Consider the following 18,012-nt stretch of genomic DNA (forward strand, 5'->3'; position numbering starts at 1 on the left):
AAAGAGGGGACATGATAAAAAATAACAAATGGAATAGAGAAGGTAAAGTGGGAACTTCTACTCTCCCTCTCTCATAACCCAAGTGCACGGGGATATTCCATGAAATTAAAAGGTCACAAATTCAAAACCAATAAAAGGAAATAATTTCACACAGAATATTTGCTTAAACTGTGGAACTCATTGCCACAGGAAGTCACTGAGGCCAAAAACTAAACAAGATTTGAAAAGGGACTGGATAGTTGTATGGATAGCAAGAATATCCAACATTATTGCAATTAATAACACCATTTTGGAAAGGATATTAAACCTTCTGCTTCAGGGTTTAATCTGTAACTATTAGGGACCAGGATGAGTTTGGGGCAGGGAGTAGATAATCCCACATCTGTCTACTGTGGGGTTCTTACACCTTCCTCTGAAGCATCTGGTGCTGGCCACTGTCAGAGACAGGATATGAAACTAAATGGACCTTGGATCTGATCTAGTATGACAATTCCTATATTCCCAAAATCCATCTGAAATCATTGGGTTTGCATTGGTTTAATGGAGAGCAGAATATAGCCCTAATCTGCATAACATGCACATGTGTACAAGCAATTTAGACATAATTAGAAAAATTTTAATTTTATATGTGCTTGTTGCTTCAGGATCACATAAATATATGTATATATAATTAACAATATATATATGCACACACACGTATAGAATGTGTGCATTATATATGTTAAAATTATTTTTTAAGGTTTTAAACTTCTCATTATTCAGAAAAAAGAGACATCCAAGAGATTAACAGGAAGATCACAATCCAAAAAAGTAACACAATTTAATAATTGACTTCGGCACAATGATAAATATTTTGTATACTGTGGTTCTCTCTTGTATTGACTAGACTAGGAAAGAAAAGTAAAAAGTTATACATTACCTGTTGGGAGAGTCTTGCATTGCAATGTTTGACCACTTTGGTCTTGATAATTAATTTTAGTGATTTAGATACACTCGATGCATCAGGACTGCGCTGTTATCCCACTAAGAGCTCTGAGAGACACTGTGCATCACTGAGGCACTGTGGGTGGGATTTTCAAAAACTCTCAGTAGTGTTCTGCTTGTAAAAATGCTAGAGAAAATTGGACAGACTGGATTTATACCAAGGATGACCTTGGCCCATTCTGTCTTTTAAACAGGGTTTGCCTTTTGGGGAAATGGAGAGGGGAGAGGGAATTTTGTCAATATGTCTGAATATACTTTAGAATAGTATAAAGAAAAATTCTCATCTTTTATTATACACACAAGTATATTACACATAAAACATTTTATCACCTTTCTGCTGAGACTGCGTTTTAATTCTCTCCTGGCTTCCTGTTCTTCTTCTGCATTCTTCTCTGTTTTTGGAAGAGAAAAATAAAGGAGATGACTAGGGGACTATAACTGTATATGGTATTTTTCTCTTGGCCTTAGAATATTGGCTCATGCATACTCATATTTCTGAGCTATCCTATTTTTGTGTGTGTGTTCTCATTGCCTTTCTCTGTCCTCTCCGATTCCCAACTCTGCAGCCTTCTTGTAGTTCTCACCCTGTGCCTGGAATATAGCAGAGAGGCTACAGTCATTTCTACTCTGTGAAATAAAAAACAAGGAGTTGCACAGCTGCTTCACCTACCTGTCAAGAGACTAAGACCATCATTGCCTTTATTCCCAATGTTCCCTTTACCTTACTCTAGAATCAGAGTTTAATTGTGAGAAGAAAATTGCAGAGAAAATAATTGGCAGTGAATATCCTATCTGATGAACCTAACCTCTATTTTTTGCTCCCAGAATATCCATAAGCAGAGAGCAAATTCCTCAGATTTGTTTGTTACTGGAAATTAGTGAATTGTTTTGTTGTTGATTTTTGTTAGATTCCATGGATTGATCATTAATAGTTCTCAGTGAGGATGGGTACATCTACACTACCCGCCGCATCGGCAGGTAGCGATCGATCTATTGGGGATCGATTTATCATGTGTAGTGTAGACACGATAAATCGATCCCCAATCACTCTCCCGTCAACTGCTGAACTCCAGCTTGGTGAGAGGCAGAAGCAAAGTCGACAGGAGAGCGGCGGCCGTCAGTCCCGCACCACGAGGATGTGAAGTAAGTGATTCTAAATCAATCTAAGATATGTTGACGTCAGCTATGCTATTTTTGTAGCTGAAGTTGCATATCTTAGATCGATCCCCTCCAGTGTAGACCAGGCCTATATGATTTTCATTATTTGAGCTGACTTGGTTAACTGTGTGATTAGTCAGACCAATCACAATTTATGATTTCTGTTCCTTGGTCAGATGGAGCAAATAATTGTGTGTGCAGCTTTAAAATTTCTGCAGATATTTGTGCATGTAACTGAGATTTGCTTTCCAGAAATTTTTGTGCCAGTGAAAACTGATTGTCTGAATGTCTGTGGAAAGCAAATTAAAAAGGGGTACAAATATGGGTGAAGCAAATTGGTTTTTAACTGATGAATGTTTGCAGAAAATTATTTGTATGATTTGCCCAGCTCTGTCGCTTATGTGTGAGTGTATCTTTACTGTGGATGAAATATTCCAATCAGAGATGTTGGCTGAACTGCAAAGTTCAGATCTGGATCCACATTTCCCCAGGGACATGAGTTTGGATTGAGGGTTTTGGTTCAGGACCAACTATAGTTCTAAAGGAGTTTATCTGTCCACTGTGGATGTGACCAAACTGCGTTAGAAGAAGGTGAGAGCACAGTTTTGAACACTTGTTCAGTATGATTTGCCCTCATCCATAATAAATGGCCAAACTGTGAACATAGAGTTTGGCCAAAACTGAGTTTGAATCTCATGTAGGCGTTAGGCTTATGGTTGTTCAACAGGTACACCTGTTGTACACGTTTTCACTGGGAGTGGCCCGGGTATCACTGAACACAGATCATCATTCAGTACTTGTAAATTTCCTTTGATAAAGCATGAGATGGAAAGAAAGAAATAAACAACAAAAAATAGCATCAGAAGAAAATCACAGCAACAGAAAGAAAATGTCAACACCAGCCCTCATCCTCAAAAAGACTTTCCCACCAAACTTCAAGCGAGATAAAATCTTGCAAAGACTGCCAAGGCTAGATTGAAATTATGTTTATTGAGACACAGAAGTGAATATTCTTCATATGACTTCTTTAAGTAATCTAACTAAAGCTCTCTTTCCTTTACTGTATTTCATAGAGTTTCCCAAGATCACGTATCTTTGCCCATTTAATAGCTGTTTTAGTATATTTATGATAACTCACATGGAACTGACTTACTTTTAAACAAACTTCCCTTTGTAATCAATAACCACAGTATCTAAGGTAACTAAACAGGATCTATTAATTTAGGGATTAATTTACTTGGTTTTAGCTCATCTAGAGAAGACTGCCCCCTACAGGAACTGGATCTCCCAGGTGTAATCTCTGTTGCAAGTTCTTCATGAGGGGGACAGCCAGAAGAGATTGTAAGTGAACACACACATTGTACTGTTGCCTGTTTTTGTTACTTTCTTTCTAGAATTAGTTATTATTCATAACTTTGAATTCTCTTGCTTATCTAAATCACTGTATGTCCTAAAGCATGGTAAGAGTCTTCACATGAGAAATACTGGGATCACGTCTCTGAATTTATATCACAAGGAACCATTATTAATAATTTCATCTACTTGATCTTTGTTTCTCTAGACCATAATTCTTTTAAATTTGGGGATGCAATTACTTGGCAGTGAGCACAGGATGTGCTGGCCTTTTAAGGGAGTTAGAGCTCAGCTGCCCCATATGCCACCAAGGCGAAGGGAATAAATCCTGGGGTCACGTGGCTGAAGATTGTGACTCAGAGCCAGGCTTGTTGGGAAGCTTGAGTTCAGGGAGAAGGCTAGAGATGAGAAAAGAGCAGAGAGTTTCTCCTTAGCAACCAGGCCTGGGAGTGCACACCTTGAAGGGAGCAGGCTGGAAAGGTTGGCAGTAGAACTGGCCAGAAAGAATTCCATTTTGTGAATAATTTTGAGATTGGGATATTTGTTTTTGTTTTGCATCCGAGTGAAAATGAGACCTTTTGAATTGTTTTGTGAAAAATTACCAACAAGAGAGACACTGCCACCACTAGTAATAGCCCAGTGGTTAGCGATGTGGGAGATCCAGGTTTGAACCCCTACTCCACCTGATTTGGAGCAGGGACATGAATATGTGTCTCCCACATCTCAGAGGAGTGCTCTAATCACTTGGCTATTGTGTTTGTGTCTGTCTGTTTCTCTCGCTCTCCCCCACCACCCTTGTTCCTTCACCTGAAATTTTTATCCTGGACCAAAGACATCTTCCCACTGAAATTTTAGTTGAAAAAGACATTTCCACAAGAACATTTTGGTTTTGATGAATCCAAAGAAATGTTTAGTCAAAAAATTCCTGACAGCTCTAGCTGGAAGTCACTCTGTTGGAAGAAAGCTCCAACAACAGGGACTAGAGACCCTCCTTTATACCCAGGCAGAGAATCTGAAGAGTGAGACCTGCATTGAGCAGATGAGCTCCATCAGGAGACCCTGCGGTCAGGGGAAAGGACATGGCTTATATGTTGAACTTACGTTGAACTGTTTTATTTGGAGAAATAAAACTCAAGCCCTAAAGAAAAAGGACTGAAATCCTGTGGTTACGTACAGTTCTTTGATACACTGCCTGAGGAGCTGGCTCACTGACTTAAGGCACTCAACACTGTAACTCACACATAAAACACCCTTTTCACATTGTAACAGAGTGGCTTGCCCCTTCAGGGCTGGAGAGCTACAGCTAGTCGACCCTGATTACAGAATGATCCTCATCTGGGAGAGATTAGGGATTTGCCCGAAAAAGAGCAGCACTGGGCTGCTCTGCAATGAAGGGGAGAAGCTGTGGAGTCTGCAAAAGGTTCAGCAAGAAAGACCCTCAGACTATGAGAGTTCACCATAGTAGGGACCCCTGGGAAAGATCCAGTCTTTGCAGGAGAGAGAATGCCAAAGGCCCCATGCAGGAAGGGCTGGGGGAGGAAGAGAAACCTTGTGTTGTGTGGGATTTTAAGTTTCATTTAGAGTTCATTTTACATTAATAAACCCAGACTCCAAGAAGGATATTTTTGTCCAAGAAAATGCCTGGGTGAAGTTTTATTTGAACAGTCCAAGAGGGAGAAACAGAGACAGGCTGCCTGAAGCAAGACCCTAGACCACAAGAGGATGCACAGGAGATAGCTGGGCAAGAAGACTAGGGTGACCAGATGTCCTAATTTTATAAGGACAGTCTCAATATTTGGGGCTTTTTCTTATATAGGCTCCTATTACCCCCCACGCCCGTCCCGATTTTTCACACTTGCTGTCTGGTCACCACCAAACATTGTTTTAGTGTAATTCCTACATAAATGCTGTCCTTAAAACAGTTCTCAGCAACAGAATAACGTTTTTGTTTTCTGTAATTGGCCATACAGGGTGAGATTTTGAAAGATGCCTAAGTGATTCAGGAGCATGATCACCATCGAAAGTCAGATGTGCTCCTAACTCCCATAGTTCGTTTAGAAAATCCCTCCTTAGTGCCAAATTCTGGCTGAAGGTATGAAAGTGGCTGACTTGCCCCTGAACATTCATGCTGCAAAAGAAGTATTCATGGAACCACAGTTTGGCTGCTCTCCACTCTTGGAGCAAAAATCTGTATGAGGGAGAGAGTAAAATGCACGCACCATGCTCGCAATCTGCAAGCCCTATCCTGGAATGTCCCTCTGCAGCTCCACCTATGACAACCTGCAGAGTGATCTCCTCTGGGTTGAAGGGCAGCTGGAATTTGACCAGAAAAATTATTCTATGGTTTCCTTCCTCTCCTGTCTGCTGCTTCTGGAACATACATGAAGGCACTGCCCAAGCCAGAATCTGATCCTAGATTAGAGGAATTTTAAATTGATGTCAATTATGGGATATTTTGGTGTCTCTTTAAATCAGTGACCTTGGAGAAATAAATACCTATGCCACTACTGTGACAGCAAATACCGGCATTTTAGACCCTGGCATCATTATGGGACAGAGAAAGTCAGGAAGAAAAGAGAGAAATCTTTCTGCATAAGGACTGTTCTGTTTTCAACTATAAAGTAATCCAGGAGCGTAAAACTGAACTTTCCACTGAGTCCCTGTGGGGATTAGCTATGTTTAGATTACTCTGTAGGATTGCTAGGGAAATGAAAAAGAAGACAAACAAAGCACTAGGATCCAGGAATGCCGTGGAAAGCAAAAGCAGTTTCTGTTTTCTGTTTTCACATACAAAGATTATCATTAATATTCCCTAACTAGCACCAAAAGCTACATCATGTTTCTAAAAAGCCAGGCTTGGCAAGAGGACAGGCACACAGTCCAGAAAGCCTTGCTATTCTTCACAGCTACAGAAAAACACAACGGCTGTAAACTTGATTCCATGTGAGAGTTGAAAAAGCTTCCTTGCTGTAATGCAATACTATAATTGATTCAAGGGGCCACATCTAAAATGTTTCAAAGTCAGCATGCAAGAAACCAGCCTGTGTTACAACTCATTCAAGTTACTGCTTAACTTTTTATTTTTAATGTGGAAGGGTACAAAAGTCTGGATGCTAATACACATTTATCCAAGGCTCTGTGATCTAGAAATCAGGCTAGAATCTCTGTCACAGGATTTCCAGTACTTCCCGCTTTAGCTGAAACTATAAAAATAAAAAATATCTTTTGACATAATAAATCCCTGCTTTATTTAGAGGTGCAAAAAACCAAAGTATTAAAACTTTTTCGAACCTTATGCAAGGTTTGGATTCAACTTAATTTTGGGGCAAACATTTGGATCAATTTGATCTGTGCATCAGCTCATCTATCCCAAATGTATGCTAAAAAATAAATCAAATCACAAATATTCTCCAGCTGCAGTACTGCTCTGTTTATGGGCAGTTCTAACACTAATACAACCCATCATAGTAGAAAGGAAACTATGAAAGAAATTCTGACTCGTTCACAAATCCTGCACACAACAACAACACAGGAATGAGGGATGTAAACATTTCAGAACAGTCCATGGGAAGTGGGCAGAATAAACCCATAAACAATATATTTGGTTTAAGAGCTAAGAGAATTTCAGAAAACCTACACTGGTAATGGGCTACGAGCACTGTCAACATAAGCAACACACCTATTTGGCATTTAAAAGATCACCATCGACCTGAAATGCAGTAAATTTTAAAAATGAACAAAAAGTAGTTTCAGGTACTACATGTGCTCTTGAGTGCCCACGCCACCTTTTACAATCAAATTTTCCTAAATTTTTGAAATGTTTTTCTTTCTCCTGCTTCTCTGAGCAAGACTCACACAAATACTATTGGAAAATGAGAGAGACCAGGTAGGTGAGGGTATGTTTACACTTAAAACACTAAACAGTAGGAGAGCACTTCAATCTCCCTGGACACTCAATAACAGACTTAAAAGTGATCATTCTTCAACAAAAAAAACTTCAAAAACAGACTCCAATGAGAAACTGCAGAAGTGGAATTAATTTGCAAACTGGACACCATCAAATTAGGCCTGAATAAAGACTGGGAGTGGCTGGGTTACTACAAAAAATAATTTTCCCTCTGTTGATACTCACATCTTTTTGTCAACTGCTGGGAATGGGCCACATCCATTCTAATTGAATTGGCCTTGCTAGCACTGACCCCCAACTTAGTAAGGCAACTCCCATCTTTTCATGTGCTGTATATTTATACCTGCTTACTGTATTTTCCACTCCATGCATATGATGAAGTGGGTTCTAGCCCACGAAAGCTTATGCCCAAATAAATTTGTTAGTCTCTAAGGTGCCACAAGGACTCTTTGTTGTTTTCACAGTGGTGTAGTTAATCCACCCTCCCTGAAGCCACGTCTACACTTATAAGCATTCAGCAGCACAGCTGTACCGATATGGCTGTGCCGCTATAAGAGCGCTCATGTAGCCGCATTATGCCAACGAGAGCTCTCCTCTTGACAACATAAAACCAGCTCAATGAGTGGCAGTAGCTATGTTGGTTGCAGAGTGTGCCCCGCCAACATAGCGCTGTGCACATGAACGCTTATGCCGGAAAAGATTGTGTCTCTCAGGGTGTGTGTTTTTTTCACACCCCAGAGCAACAAAAGTTTTGCCAACATAAGCACTAGTGCAGACCTGATCTGAGATGTGTTAACTAGGTCAACTGAAGAATTCTTCCATGGACCTACCACTGTGCACACAGCGGGATTAGGTCAGCATAGCTACATCACCAGGGGTGTGGATTTTTCACACCCCTGAGAGACAAAGCTATTCTGATGTAAGTGTTCACTGTAGACCAGCCCTTCTTCAAGTCTGAGGATGTTAACCTGAGTGTTCAAGCTAAATTCAAGGTAGAAAAGATTGTTAAGCATAACAATCCTGCACAGACACACTGTAGGAGACCACTTAAACCAAAGCAGGCAATTAACACTTCTGCAGTTGTATACAGATGGAAGGTTAGCAGGCAGTAGGGTGTATTACAAATTGTAATGAGCCATAAATCCAGTGTCTCTGTTAAAACCATGGTTTTTAGTGTCCAGCAGAGTTATAAATTTAAGTTCCCAGGCTTGTCTTTTCATGGAAAATGACTGTTTATACTATAAAAACAGTGGACGTTACTATACACAAAGTGCTGTCAAACCCATAAGATAAACAAACTGAAATGACAGATAAAATATTTATCTTCTGCTATTTTCTATCACCTACATTCATCTTTGGTGTTACATGTAACAGTAGTAGGTCAAAAATTAATTCTAGGTGTGATTTTTAATTTGATTGTGTCCTTTGACATGTTGATAGATCATGTTTATTAGACCTGAACAGGGAAAGTGTAACTGGTGTCCTCAAAGTCAGCAGAAGTAGCTTGTGATATACGCGTATGAGTTTTTGGAATTATCTTTCTCAAGTGGTCAGGGCTTAAATTCAGTCGGAGCTGTCCAGAGTGGAGCTCCGGTAAATATTTTCAAAGGCTTTAGGCAGAAGCTTTGAGCCCTGGTGTCTCCCGCAGGGCAGGAACCCTGAGCCGTGGCAAGCACCAGCATGCCCCGTAGGGCAGGAGCTCTGAGCCCCAGTGCGCTCCGCAGGGCAAAAGCCCCCAGCTCCGGAGCTCCGGGAAATACTATATAAAAATTTAAAACGCAGCAGGTGGTCCAGTGTTTGCTGACTGGTTATCAGATTAATATGGTTATACTTCACAATTTATCTTTATTACATTTGATAGTGTAATGTACAGATTCAAAATTTTGCACATTACAAAATGTACTGCAGATCACCTCTTGGCCAGGACTTTGTTGAACTCTCTTTTATGTACCACAGTGCATAGCAGATAACCAGAAGCTACAGTTTTAGTAATTATCCTAGTTAACTTTTGAGATGCTAGATTACACCACTGATATTTTATCAGCTTTATGGTCTTCCTGAAAGCTGATAACTTTTTTTTTTATTATTATTTGTTGGCCTGGTCAAGTGATGTTGCCAGAGTCACTTGGATTTCACAGGGCATGCTATCCATGCCTACTTCTCTCCCTCTCTTCCACTCACACATTGTGTGTAGATGGATTCCAGGCATGCAATGGTTGACTATATGCTTGAAAATGTAGCATTTCACATATTGTATCATTTATGTGATGGTTAGAAAAGTTCTACACATCAGATCTAGATGATGGGTTTTCTGGGTTGTAAACAGACTAATTTTCCTATTATTATTGCCGTCATTTATTACTCATATGCTGGTAGAACCCATAATATGGTAGGTACTGGGTACTCACTAAGGAAGACACAAATCTCTACCCCAAAGAGCTTACCTGTTTGAGTAGGCGAGCAACATAAATAAGGGGAAACATGGGCAAACAATCAAAGTATGTACAATATACTTCATACCCATTGTTTTTTTTCAACAATTAAACAACACATCAGCTATACTCAGCCTATTCAGGATGACTGGCCAATTTCTTGTAGCTGTCAGGCAAGGTGTGAGTCCTGAGCAATGAGTGGCAGCCTTATGAATCAGTTGAGCAAGGATATTCCGTGCATAGGGGCAATATGGCAAAATGCACAACTATAGTTATGGGAGAAGCAGATCTGAGGGTGGGCAAGGCTGCCATCACTGGCGGCATGCTGCCTCTCCTCCTCCCTCTCCATTACATAGGGACCTAGCAATACTAATACAGCTTTAGGGAGGCAATGGTTTCTTCGACATCTTCAAGGAGCTGGAATATATTGTCTTCTCTCCTCCAGGACGCTTCACCTCTCTTTTGCTCTTTGTACTTTACTCACTCATGTCTACCCCTGTTTGGGGAGGCACCGGATATTTCCCATCCTCCTTATAAAAGTTAGTGGGAAGCGATTAAAAAGTATTAAAAATGCCTTTAAGGAGTACCTGTCTGACTGATTTTTATAACAGCAGGAACAGATTCTGCACTCAGTCACACTCATGCAGCTCCACTGATGTCAAGGGAGAGAGTATGGGTGTGACCAGTGACTCAGTTTGTCTCCCTGAATACAGCCTGTATTTAGTGCTGCCATTACAGATTTATGATGGGTCTAATGTCAAGATGCTACTTCACCAAGCACCATCTCTCTCCAGGCATGAATCTAGCATTTTACACTAACTGTCAAGGTTCCTAATGAATCCCACAGTTGTGCTTTTTTGCTGAATACATAATTACACTAATCTGCATAGAATACTTACGCTTCAGGATATTTCTCTGCTCTAGCTCTTCAGTTGTAGGCCTCTGGCTAAGTCTCCTGTGAGTACAAATTAAATGACCATTTATAAGCCAAGATTTATCAATCAAAGGTTAACAATAAAAACAGAAGGTCGCTTTGTTAAAGTCTGCAATGCAACTTCTTTAATGCTTTTAATGCTTTTCATTTACCACTGAGGGGTAGGTGTGCAACTGCACAGTTAATCCAAATATACTTTCTACAACTGAGCACATACACTGGGTACTGAGCTGGCATATGTCTAGTATGAGGCACAGTTGGCCACTTAGACATGCCAATGACCAATGTGTGGATGCAATCATGGTAACTGTGTGCAAACCTTTAAAAAAAGGGCTCTAAAATACTCCATTTTGGGATCTAGTTTGAAGGAATAATCTGTACAAAAACTCCCTGCACTGTATTGTAATATATTGTGCAACTGTTGGAATATTTTCATGCATTTATAAATTCTTTCAATTTCATTTGTTTTGAACACAGGAAAATGCACACTACTGACTGAGTGCTACATACACTTCTACTCTGATATAATGCTGTCCTAGGGAGCCAAACAATCTTACCGCATTATAGGTGAAACCGCATTATATCAAACTTGCTTTGATCTCCCGGAGTGCACAGCGCCCCCCCCTCGCCCCCCCCAGAGCACTGCTTTACCGCATAATATCCAAATTCGTGTTATATCAGGTTGCATTATATCAGGGTAGAAGTGTATATGCAAAGTCTGGAGATTTAAATCAAAAAACTATTTTAGTTACCTATATGCCAAAAAGTATCTGAACATTTTTAAAATGTCTGAAAACTACTTATTTTCAGGCTTGGATCCTAGAAAACATGGCTAATAATGTCATAAATTTACTAAAGAATTCACTTCTGGGTGCAAAGAAACAGGAGAAATTTCAACAGGAGAGTTAATGTTGGGTATCTGTGGAAGTTAGAAGACCCAGACGCAGCTTCTCCGTCTAGTAAACCTCCTACGATTCACCAGGGAGCATCACTGACATATTTAATCTCATCGTGTCCATCAGACTGGGAACCTGCACTAGATAATCTTAGCAGGTCTGTGGGAAAATGGAAGGAAGGGGCAAAGACAGGGGTGGGTGAGCGCACAAAACTTCAGTGAGGGGCTGGAGCCACATAAGTAGGCTGGAAGGGGGGGCTGAGCAGCTGAGCTCTGCAGGATGGACTTTCTGGTAAGAGAAGCAGGAGAGATGTAGCTACAGGGGACTGGCATGAAAATGGAAGTTGCCCACAAACACATAGTATTCGATTGATTTGCATTGTAGAGAAGAAACCTGTTAAGGCAATGAGCTGCACTAACTGTGTATATATATTAAAGTAGCCCATGTCAATGGAGGACTGAGTTATGTACAAATTTTCAAGTGTGTACATGACTCTCTCCAGCTTACAGAGCTTGAACAAAGTCAGACAGGGTTAAAAATGAGTGATTTTAATCTGTTTAGCAATCACTCATTGTAAAAAATACACAGAAAATGTAGACCTGATCCAAAGCCCATTGAATAATAACAATATTAATAATATAAAATAATATAATACCTAGCTCTTATATAGTGTTTTTCATCAGTAGTTCTCAAGACTTTCATTGACTTCAATGGGTTTTGAATCAAACCCTTAAAGTGCCAGGTGCTGACTGAAATGTTAAAAGTTTGATAAGACTAAGTGTTAAACTTCATAGTGATTTCACAGGTTTACACTATCCTTTGAGTGTAAAGCTCTACATGAACATAACCATGTAGCCACTAAGGTGACTTAATAATCTATTATCCGCAGCCACCTCTGGAGTGGAGCACATTGGTACCACCAATACTACGCAAGGCAGCTTAGGACAAGAAGTTAAGAACAGTGTATTCAGTTTAACCTATGGAGGAAATGTAGGTAAGCACAATATGATTACTGGAGTTGGAATTTGGCCAGCACACCAGTGGCAAGAACCACACACTTATATCATTATTAACGGGAACTTGCCCCATGAATTCTACACACATGATGCACCACACCTACTGTTAAGGAATAAAATATGTTTTTTATCAGGCTTTCAAGTACACAAAATAATTTAGTTCACATTGTAAGACTGTATCAGGTGCTCACAGACCTGGCCACCCAGAATATCCTGCACCAAATACCATGGCTGCATTTAAGATGTGATGCCAATGTTCTTGTTTTTTCCCTACCTCCCAAACCCACCCTCAGATTGCAATGATACCTCACTAGCTTTGTTCCGATCTGATGTCTGATTTCCTGCCTCTCCTCCTCAGAGGTACGCTGCAAGATGTTTTTGTCTTCCAATTCTTTTTTAGATGGTCTGTTGCCAAGTTTGATAGCAAGAGTATCCCTACGACGGATTTTACTTGCCAAAGAGCCTGAGGAAAAAAGGAGGGGGACAAACAGAGAGTTTATTCACACTCAGGTTACAGATGCAAACTATCAGAGAGAACTTTTAATACATCCCCACAACTGCCTCTTTTTCCACATGCTAAAGAGGAATTTTAATTAACATCAGAAGAAAAATAGTTTCAACTCGGCTCATGACAATAAAAGGCTGAAGGATTCAGAAAAGAACAAGCTGACAGCCAAGATGTTCAAAGATAGTGAGTGAATTTACAAGCTTCACCCATCATCTGTGAAGTGATATGATAAAAATGAGAAATCTGGGCTTGAGGCACCCTGAAATCTGATACATTACAGGTTACTTTATTTCCTTTTTTAACAGCATGTTTAGCAAACTGCTTCTCTTTTCTTAAGCCTTACACTGTTCAGTCTAATTCTCCTCTTCTCCCTCACACCCCCTCCTCATTTTTTTAATGCTACTTAGCACTTTTATAGTGCTTTTCATCTTCAAAGCACTCTGCAGACATTACCTAATTTGTTAAATTATCACAAAAGAGAAAATCCATTTTTTAAAAGTGCATTTAGTGCTTGTAAAGTATTTTAGATGGAAAGCTGTGGGGGCTGTAGTTATCTATTCATCCGAAAACCAGATACAGCATGGACAATGACAATGCATGCCTCCCAACACTGCCCCACCAATATACTTCAATCAATGGTGGGACCCAATTTCAGTAGAAAATCCACTGAGCTACACCGTACTCCTATAAATAACATTTTTAATACTGCTTGCCTTGTACTGGACCAATGGCCAAATGAATGAAATACTCAAGCAATAGTGTAACTGAGACTGCCGTTCCCCTGCATCCCAACTCAGCACAGTGACAAACAGCTTCCTCCTGATCATTCCAAGATAGGTCACTCAGATGAAATTTCAAAACTTTCACACACACAATGTATCATCTTTGCTAAGAGAGTCAAATGCCTAAGAAGTCCATAACCAAAGATGAAGGAATCTCTTCCAGAAAATAGCTGAGTTAAACTATCTGCTTACTGATGGGTTACTTTTGCCATTCATATAAAATGACCATCTCTCCCCCACACATCCCTCTTTAAATTGTCTTACTTTCTGCACTTGTGTTATCATCGTCGTCATCGTCATCATCAGTGTAGAGTATTGGCCCATCTGAATCGGAGTCGCTGGTGTGGCTCTCTTTGCTGCTCTCACTTTCCATAGGCTCAGGAGGTTCTTCTGTTGGTTGAGAACTTGCTAGGTTAGGAGTTTCCTCTTCCTGGTCTTCTTTGGTAACTGAACTGGTGATGCACAATAAAGACACTGTAACATTAAGGTAAGCAACACAGAACACCAAAAGGAGACCGCCTGGATAAGCAAGCATGAAAATACAAGCTATTTTATTCAGACTGACTTAATCTTATATATAAAGAGATGCAAATGGTCTTAATGATGAGCTGCACCAGTAATACATAAAAAGCATTAACAGCCAACAATCGGAGATGTATACAGTGAGGGAGATTCTCTCCTGAGCCAGAAGTCTGCTTGATGTAGGGGGATGGGATGGTACAAATGGGTCAGTTCCAGCTCCCTGATCTGAAGGCCAGCCTGACTCCATCACTCACTGCTGCTACCAGGTAGTTCTAAGTTACACCACTTGTGTATACCTCTCCTTAATGGAGCCTACATCAGTGGAGGACATGCCCCATGCCCACTGCCCTTCCACCCTCTGTGTGGGATGAGGGGAAAGGGCAGAGGCACAGGGGCTTGATCATGGCACAGATGTGCTAGCCAGGAGTTCCTCTATGCCAGGGGAATTCTTTGCTGGTGATTTGCATCTGGATTACAGCCCCTTTATGCCACCTAAATGCAGAAACTAGAACTGCTTAGTGTGGTTGTGAATGACGTTGATTTCTCTTGTGAGGAAAACAGAGCACTGTTGTGAAAATGGGGCTGACAAGTTTACCCTAATTGTGAGCTCAGTCCGTATGACATTACAATAACCTAAAATAACAAATGTCAATGAAAAGTTGGTCAAGCTGATTTTAGTAATGAATGTTATAAACAAGTGCAAGAGAACCAGACATAGACACTAAATTAGTCCAACCAAAAAAAAGACCACATTGATCTGATTCAAGGACTCTGCTGAAATCATGCTTGGTAAAAACAGAAGCTGTAGAACCAGAAATTAATGAACCAAAATTGGTGTGTCGGATACTAGGCCTAATTGATGGACACAATAATGAAGGGATGGACTATTCCACTCATCACTCTCTTTTTTTAAAAGAAAGATACTGGGGGGAGGGAGAATAGAAGAATAGATGGAGGCTACTGGAGTGAGCTTTACCCTCATGGCTGCCAACTCCACCATATGCTGGGACCCCCCAGATCTTCTTCGTCCTAATCCCAATGGATATTCTGACCAGACTGGGCCAGAGAGAGGGACCCAGATATATCACCACCCCAGATGAATCCCAAACACCGCCTGAGATGAAACCAGATCAGACTTTAGCAACAGTAGCTACAACAGCAGCTGCAGCCCATCTCAGCTCACTGCTTTTCCTTTCCCCAGGTCTGGGCTTTAAAAATAATAATACCAACAGCAGCTCCAGCTCATCTCAACTAACTTCTCTTCTCCCCATATGGACAATTATTGCCATCTTCGATACCATCTAAGAGAGGGGAGGTGGAGGTTTCCTTCTAAATTTTCTCCAGCTAAAGAGAAAGGGGAGAAGGGACGTTGTTAAAATGAAAGCCTCTCTTAATACTTTACATCAGGACCTCCCTCAGCCCGCACTGCTTCCCGCAGCCCCCATTGGCCTGGCACGGTGAACCGCGGCCAGTGAGAGCCTCCATTGGCTGAACTTGTGGACGCGGCAGGTAAACAAACCGGCCCGGCCAGCCAGGGGCTTTCCCTGAACAAGCGGAGGACCAGCTTTGAGAACTACTGCTTTACATTTCCAATTCTTTAACTGTTTTTCCTTCTTCTTTGTATCTTTGATAAAAGGTTGAATGATTTTTAATGGTGTGCTTGCCATGGTACTAAGCAGGCTAAGCTTTCTAGATACCAAACCCCAGACCTTGCTTAACACTGTTTAATGCTGAAAGTGACTGGGTTCAGAGGCCAGTACAGGGGAGGGGAGAGAGGGAGGCCAGGGGGCCATGGTCCCATCACTTTTAAAAGTCAGGGAGCTATGGGAGGGCAGACAGAAGCGAGTGGGAGGTGGGGCCTTGGGGGAAGAGGTGGTGCAAGGGCAGGGCCTCCGAGGAAGGTTATTTAGGGTTTGGTATTGATACCCCTCACTGTAACATTTTGGCCCCTTCCTATTATGCAGAATGGCAATAGTGAAGTCCCTTCTGGACTTTATAGAGTCTCTGATTCTTCTTCCTTTCTGGTTGATAGAAATAACTGCTCAGGGTATTTTTTTTTAATTATTATTCTTATAAAAAGAGTGGCAGAGGGGAGCAGTTGCTATTGCAAATGTTCTGGTTATGTTGGGAAAGGATTTTCAAGTTTTGTTCATGTATTTTGCCACTTCTACTTTTGGTTGTGCCTAGGACATGGAAGCGTAAAGGCAAGTGAAAATGAGTAATAATGAAAATCAAGTTAACTAAAAAGTTTTTGACCCGATAGGTTTGATTCAAGTGTTAGGCAAAAGATACAAGACTGAGAGCATTTCCTACTTTATCTGAATATTTTTGCCACCCCTGGCAATGTGCTGTGTACCTTATTTCTTATAAAAGACAGTAGAGTCTTACCATGTTGTGTTTTCTTCACTCCTATCCAGGCTATTGTCTAGGGCTATACTGCTAAGGTCTTCATTGTCTGTTTCATGTTCAGTCTGGAGAAGAGGATTAGAATCTGAGCCTGGGACAGACAGGCCTGCTTTGGTGCTAATGGGTACATCTGGTGTTTCTGAGGAGCCAGTGGACTGACTGGCTGAAGAAGGAGAGGAAGGCGGCAGCAGCGGCGGTGGAGGAGGAGGAGGAGCAGTGGGAGGAGGAGGGACAATCAGTTTGCTCTGCTGGTCTGTATCTTCAGATTCAGAAATTATGACGGAAGGTTGCTCTGACTGAGAGCTTTCCACCTTTGTTTCTAAACTGTTTGCTGCTGCATTGGAGGTGGAAGAAACATCCCCATCTGCACGGGTTCGTGGGGCTGACTGCTTCCCCGGTTTTTTCTTGACCCTGGCAGTCCCTGATGTGCCCGTTTTACTAGGTGCTGTCTCCTTAGAGGCTTTTGGATGAGATGATGTGGATGAAAGAGATTGTGAAGAAGATGACTGAGAGACGGGTAATTTTTTTACATGAGAGGAGCTAGCTAGAATGAGAAAAGACAAACATTTTACAAGCTCAGAAAAGCAGTTTTTCTTTAAACCATTTGAACTGTATCTTGAATTGATATTTTAATAATAAAATAACTGTACTTAGTACTTCTATAACTCTAAGCATTTGACAAACATCAGCTAACTAACTGGTTCTCGCAAGTCCCCTGTGATGTAGGTAAGTTGTATTACTTCCAGTTTTAGAGGTGGGTAGAGGCAGAAGGTGTAAGTACTTTCCCAAGGTCATTAGAGCTGAAGCTAGAGATCCTGACTGTCATCACTCTGTGGTGACCACTAGGTCAATGCCTAGTAATAATCTTAAAAATCCAGTTGTTTAAAATAATAACACAGTTGTCCTGACTGAATAGATAGCTACACATCAGGACAAATTTTCAGAAGTGCTTAGTGACAGAAGCCTGTCTCATTTTCAAAAGTGACTCAGAGACTTATGAGCTACTGACTTTCAGTGGGACTTAAGCATATCAGTGCTAAGTCACTCTTGAAAATGAAACTTAGTTTCCTAAATCATTCAGGGGCTTTTGAAAATGTTACTATGTCTGTGTAGA

General features: G+C 40.9%; 1 protein-coding gene and 1 long non-coding RNA gene across 6 annotated transcripts in view; one reads left to right on the forward strand and one right to left on the reverse strand.

The window, feature by feature from the left end:
- LOC127049363 (uncharacterized) overlaps positions 1-12,652 on the forward strand; it is a 49,994-nt gene extending 37,342 nt beyond the window's left edge. Inside the window, exons 2-3 of the long non-coding RNA XR_007773964.1 lie at positions 3,390-3,483; positions 12,554-12,652. This is a non-coding gene — a long non-coding RNA (uncharacterized LOC127049363). The remainder of the gene's footprint in view (positions 1-3,389; positions 3,484-12,553) is intronic.
- PHACTR2 (phosphatase and actin regulator 2) overlaps positions 1-18,012 on the reverse strand; it is a 228,676-nt gene that overhangs the window by 24,678 nt on the left and 185,986 nt on the right. For all 5 annotated transcript variants that reach the window (XM_050949633.1, XM_050949631.1, XM_050949630.1 and 2 more), the window contains exons 5-9: positions 16,881-17,442; positions 14,235-14,422; positions 12,987-13,143; positions 10,734-10,789; positions 1,315-1,376 (exon numbers count right to left, since the gene is read on the reverse strand). In XM_050949633.1, coding sequence (XP_050805590.1) covers positions 1,315-1,376; positions 10,734-10,789; positions 12,987-13,143; positions 14,235-14,422; positions 16,881-17,442 — 1,025 coding nt within the window. The remainder of the gene's footprint in view (positions 1-1,314; positions 1,377-10,733; positions 10,790-12,986; positions 13,144-14,234; positions 14,423-16,880; positions 17,443-18,012) is intronic.

Source organism: Gopherus flavomarginatus, chromosome 4, assembly GCF_025201925.1.
Source record: "Gopherus flavomarginatus isolate rGopFla2 chromosome 4, rGopFla2.mat.asm, whole genome shotgun sequence".
In the NCBI taxonomy this organism is placed as follows: Eukaryota; Metazoa; Chordata; order Testudines; family Testudinidae; genus Gopherus; species Gopherus flavomarginatus.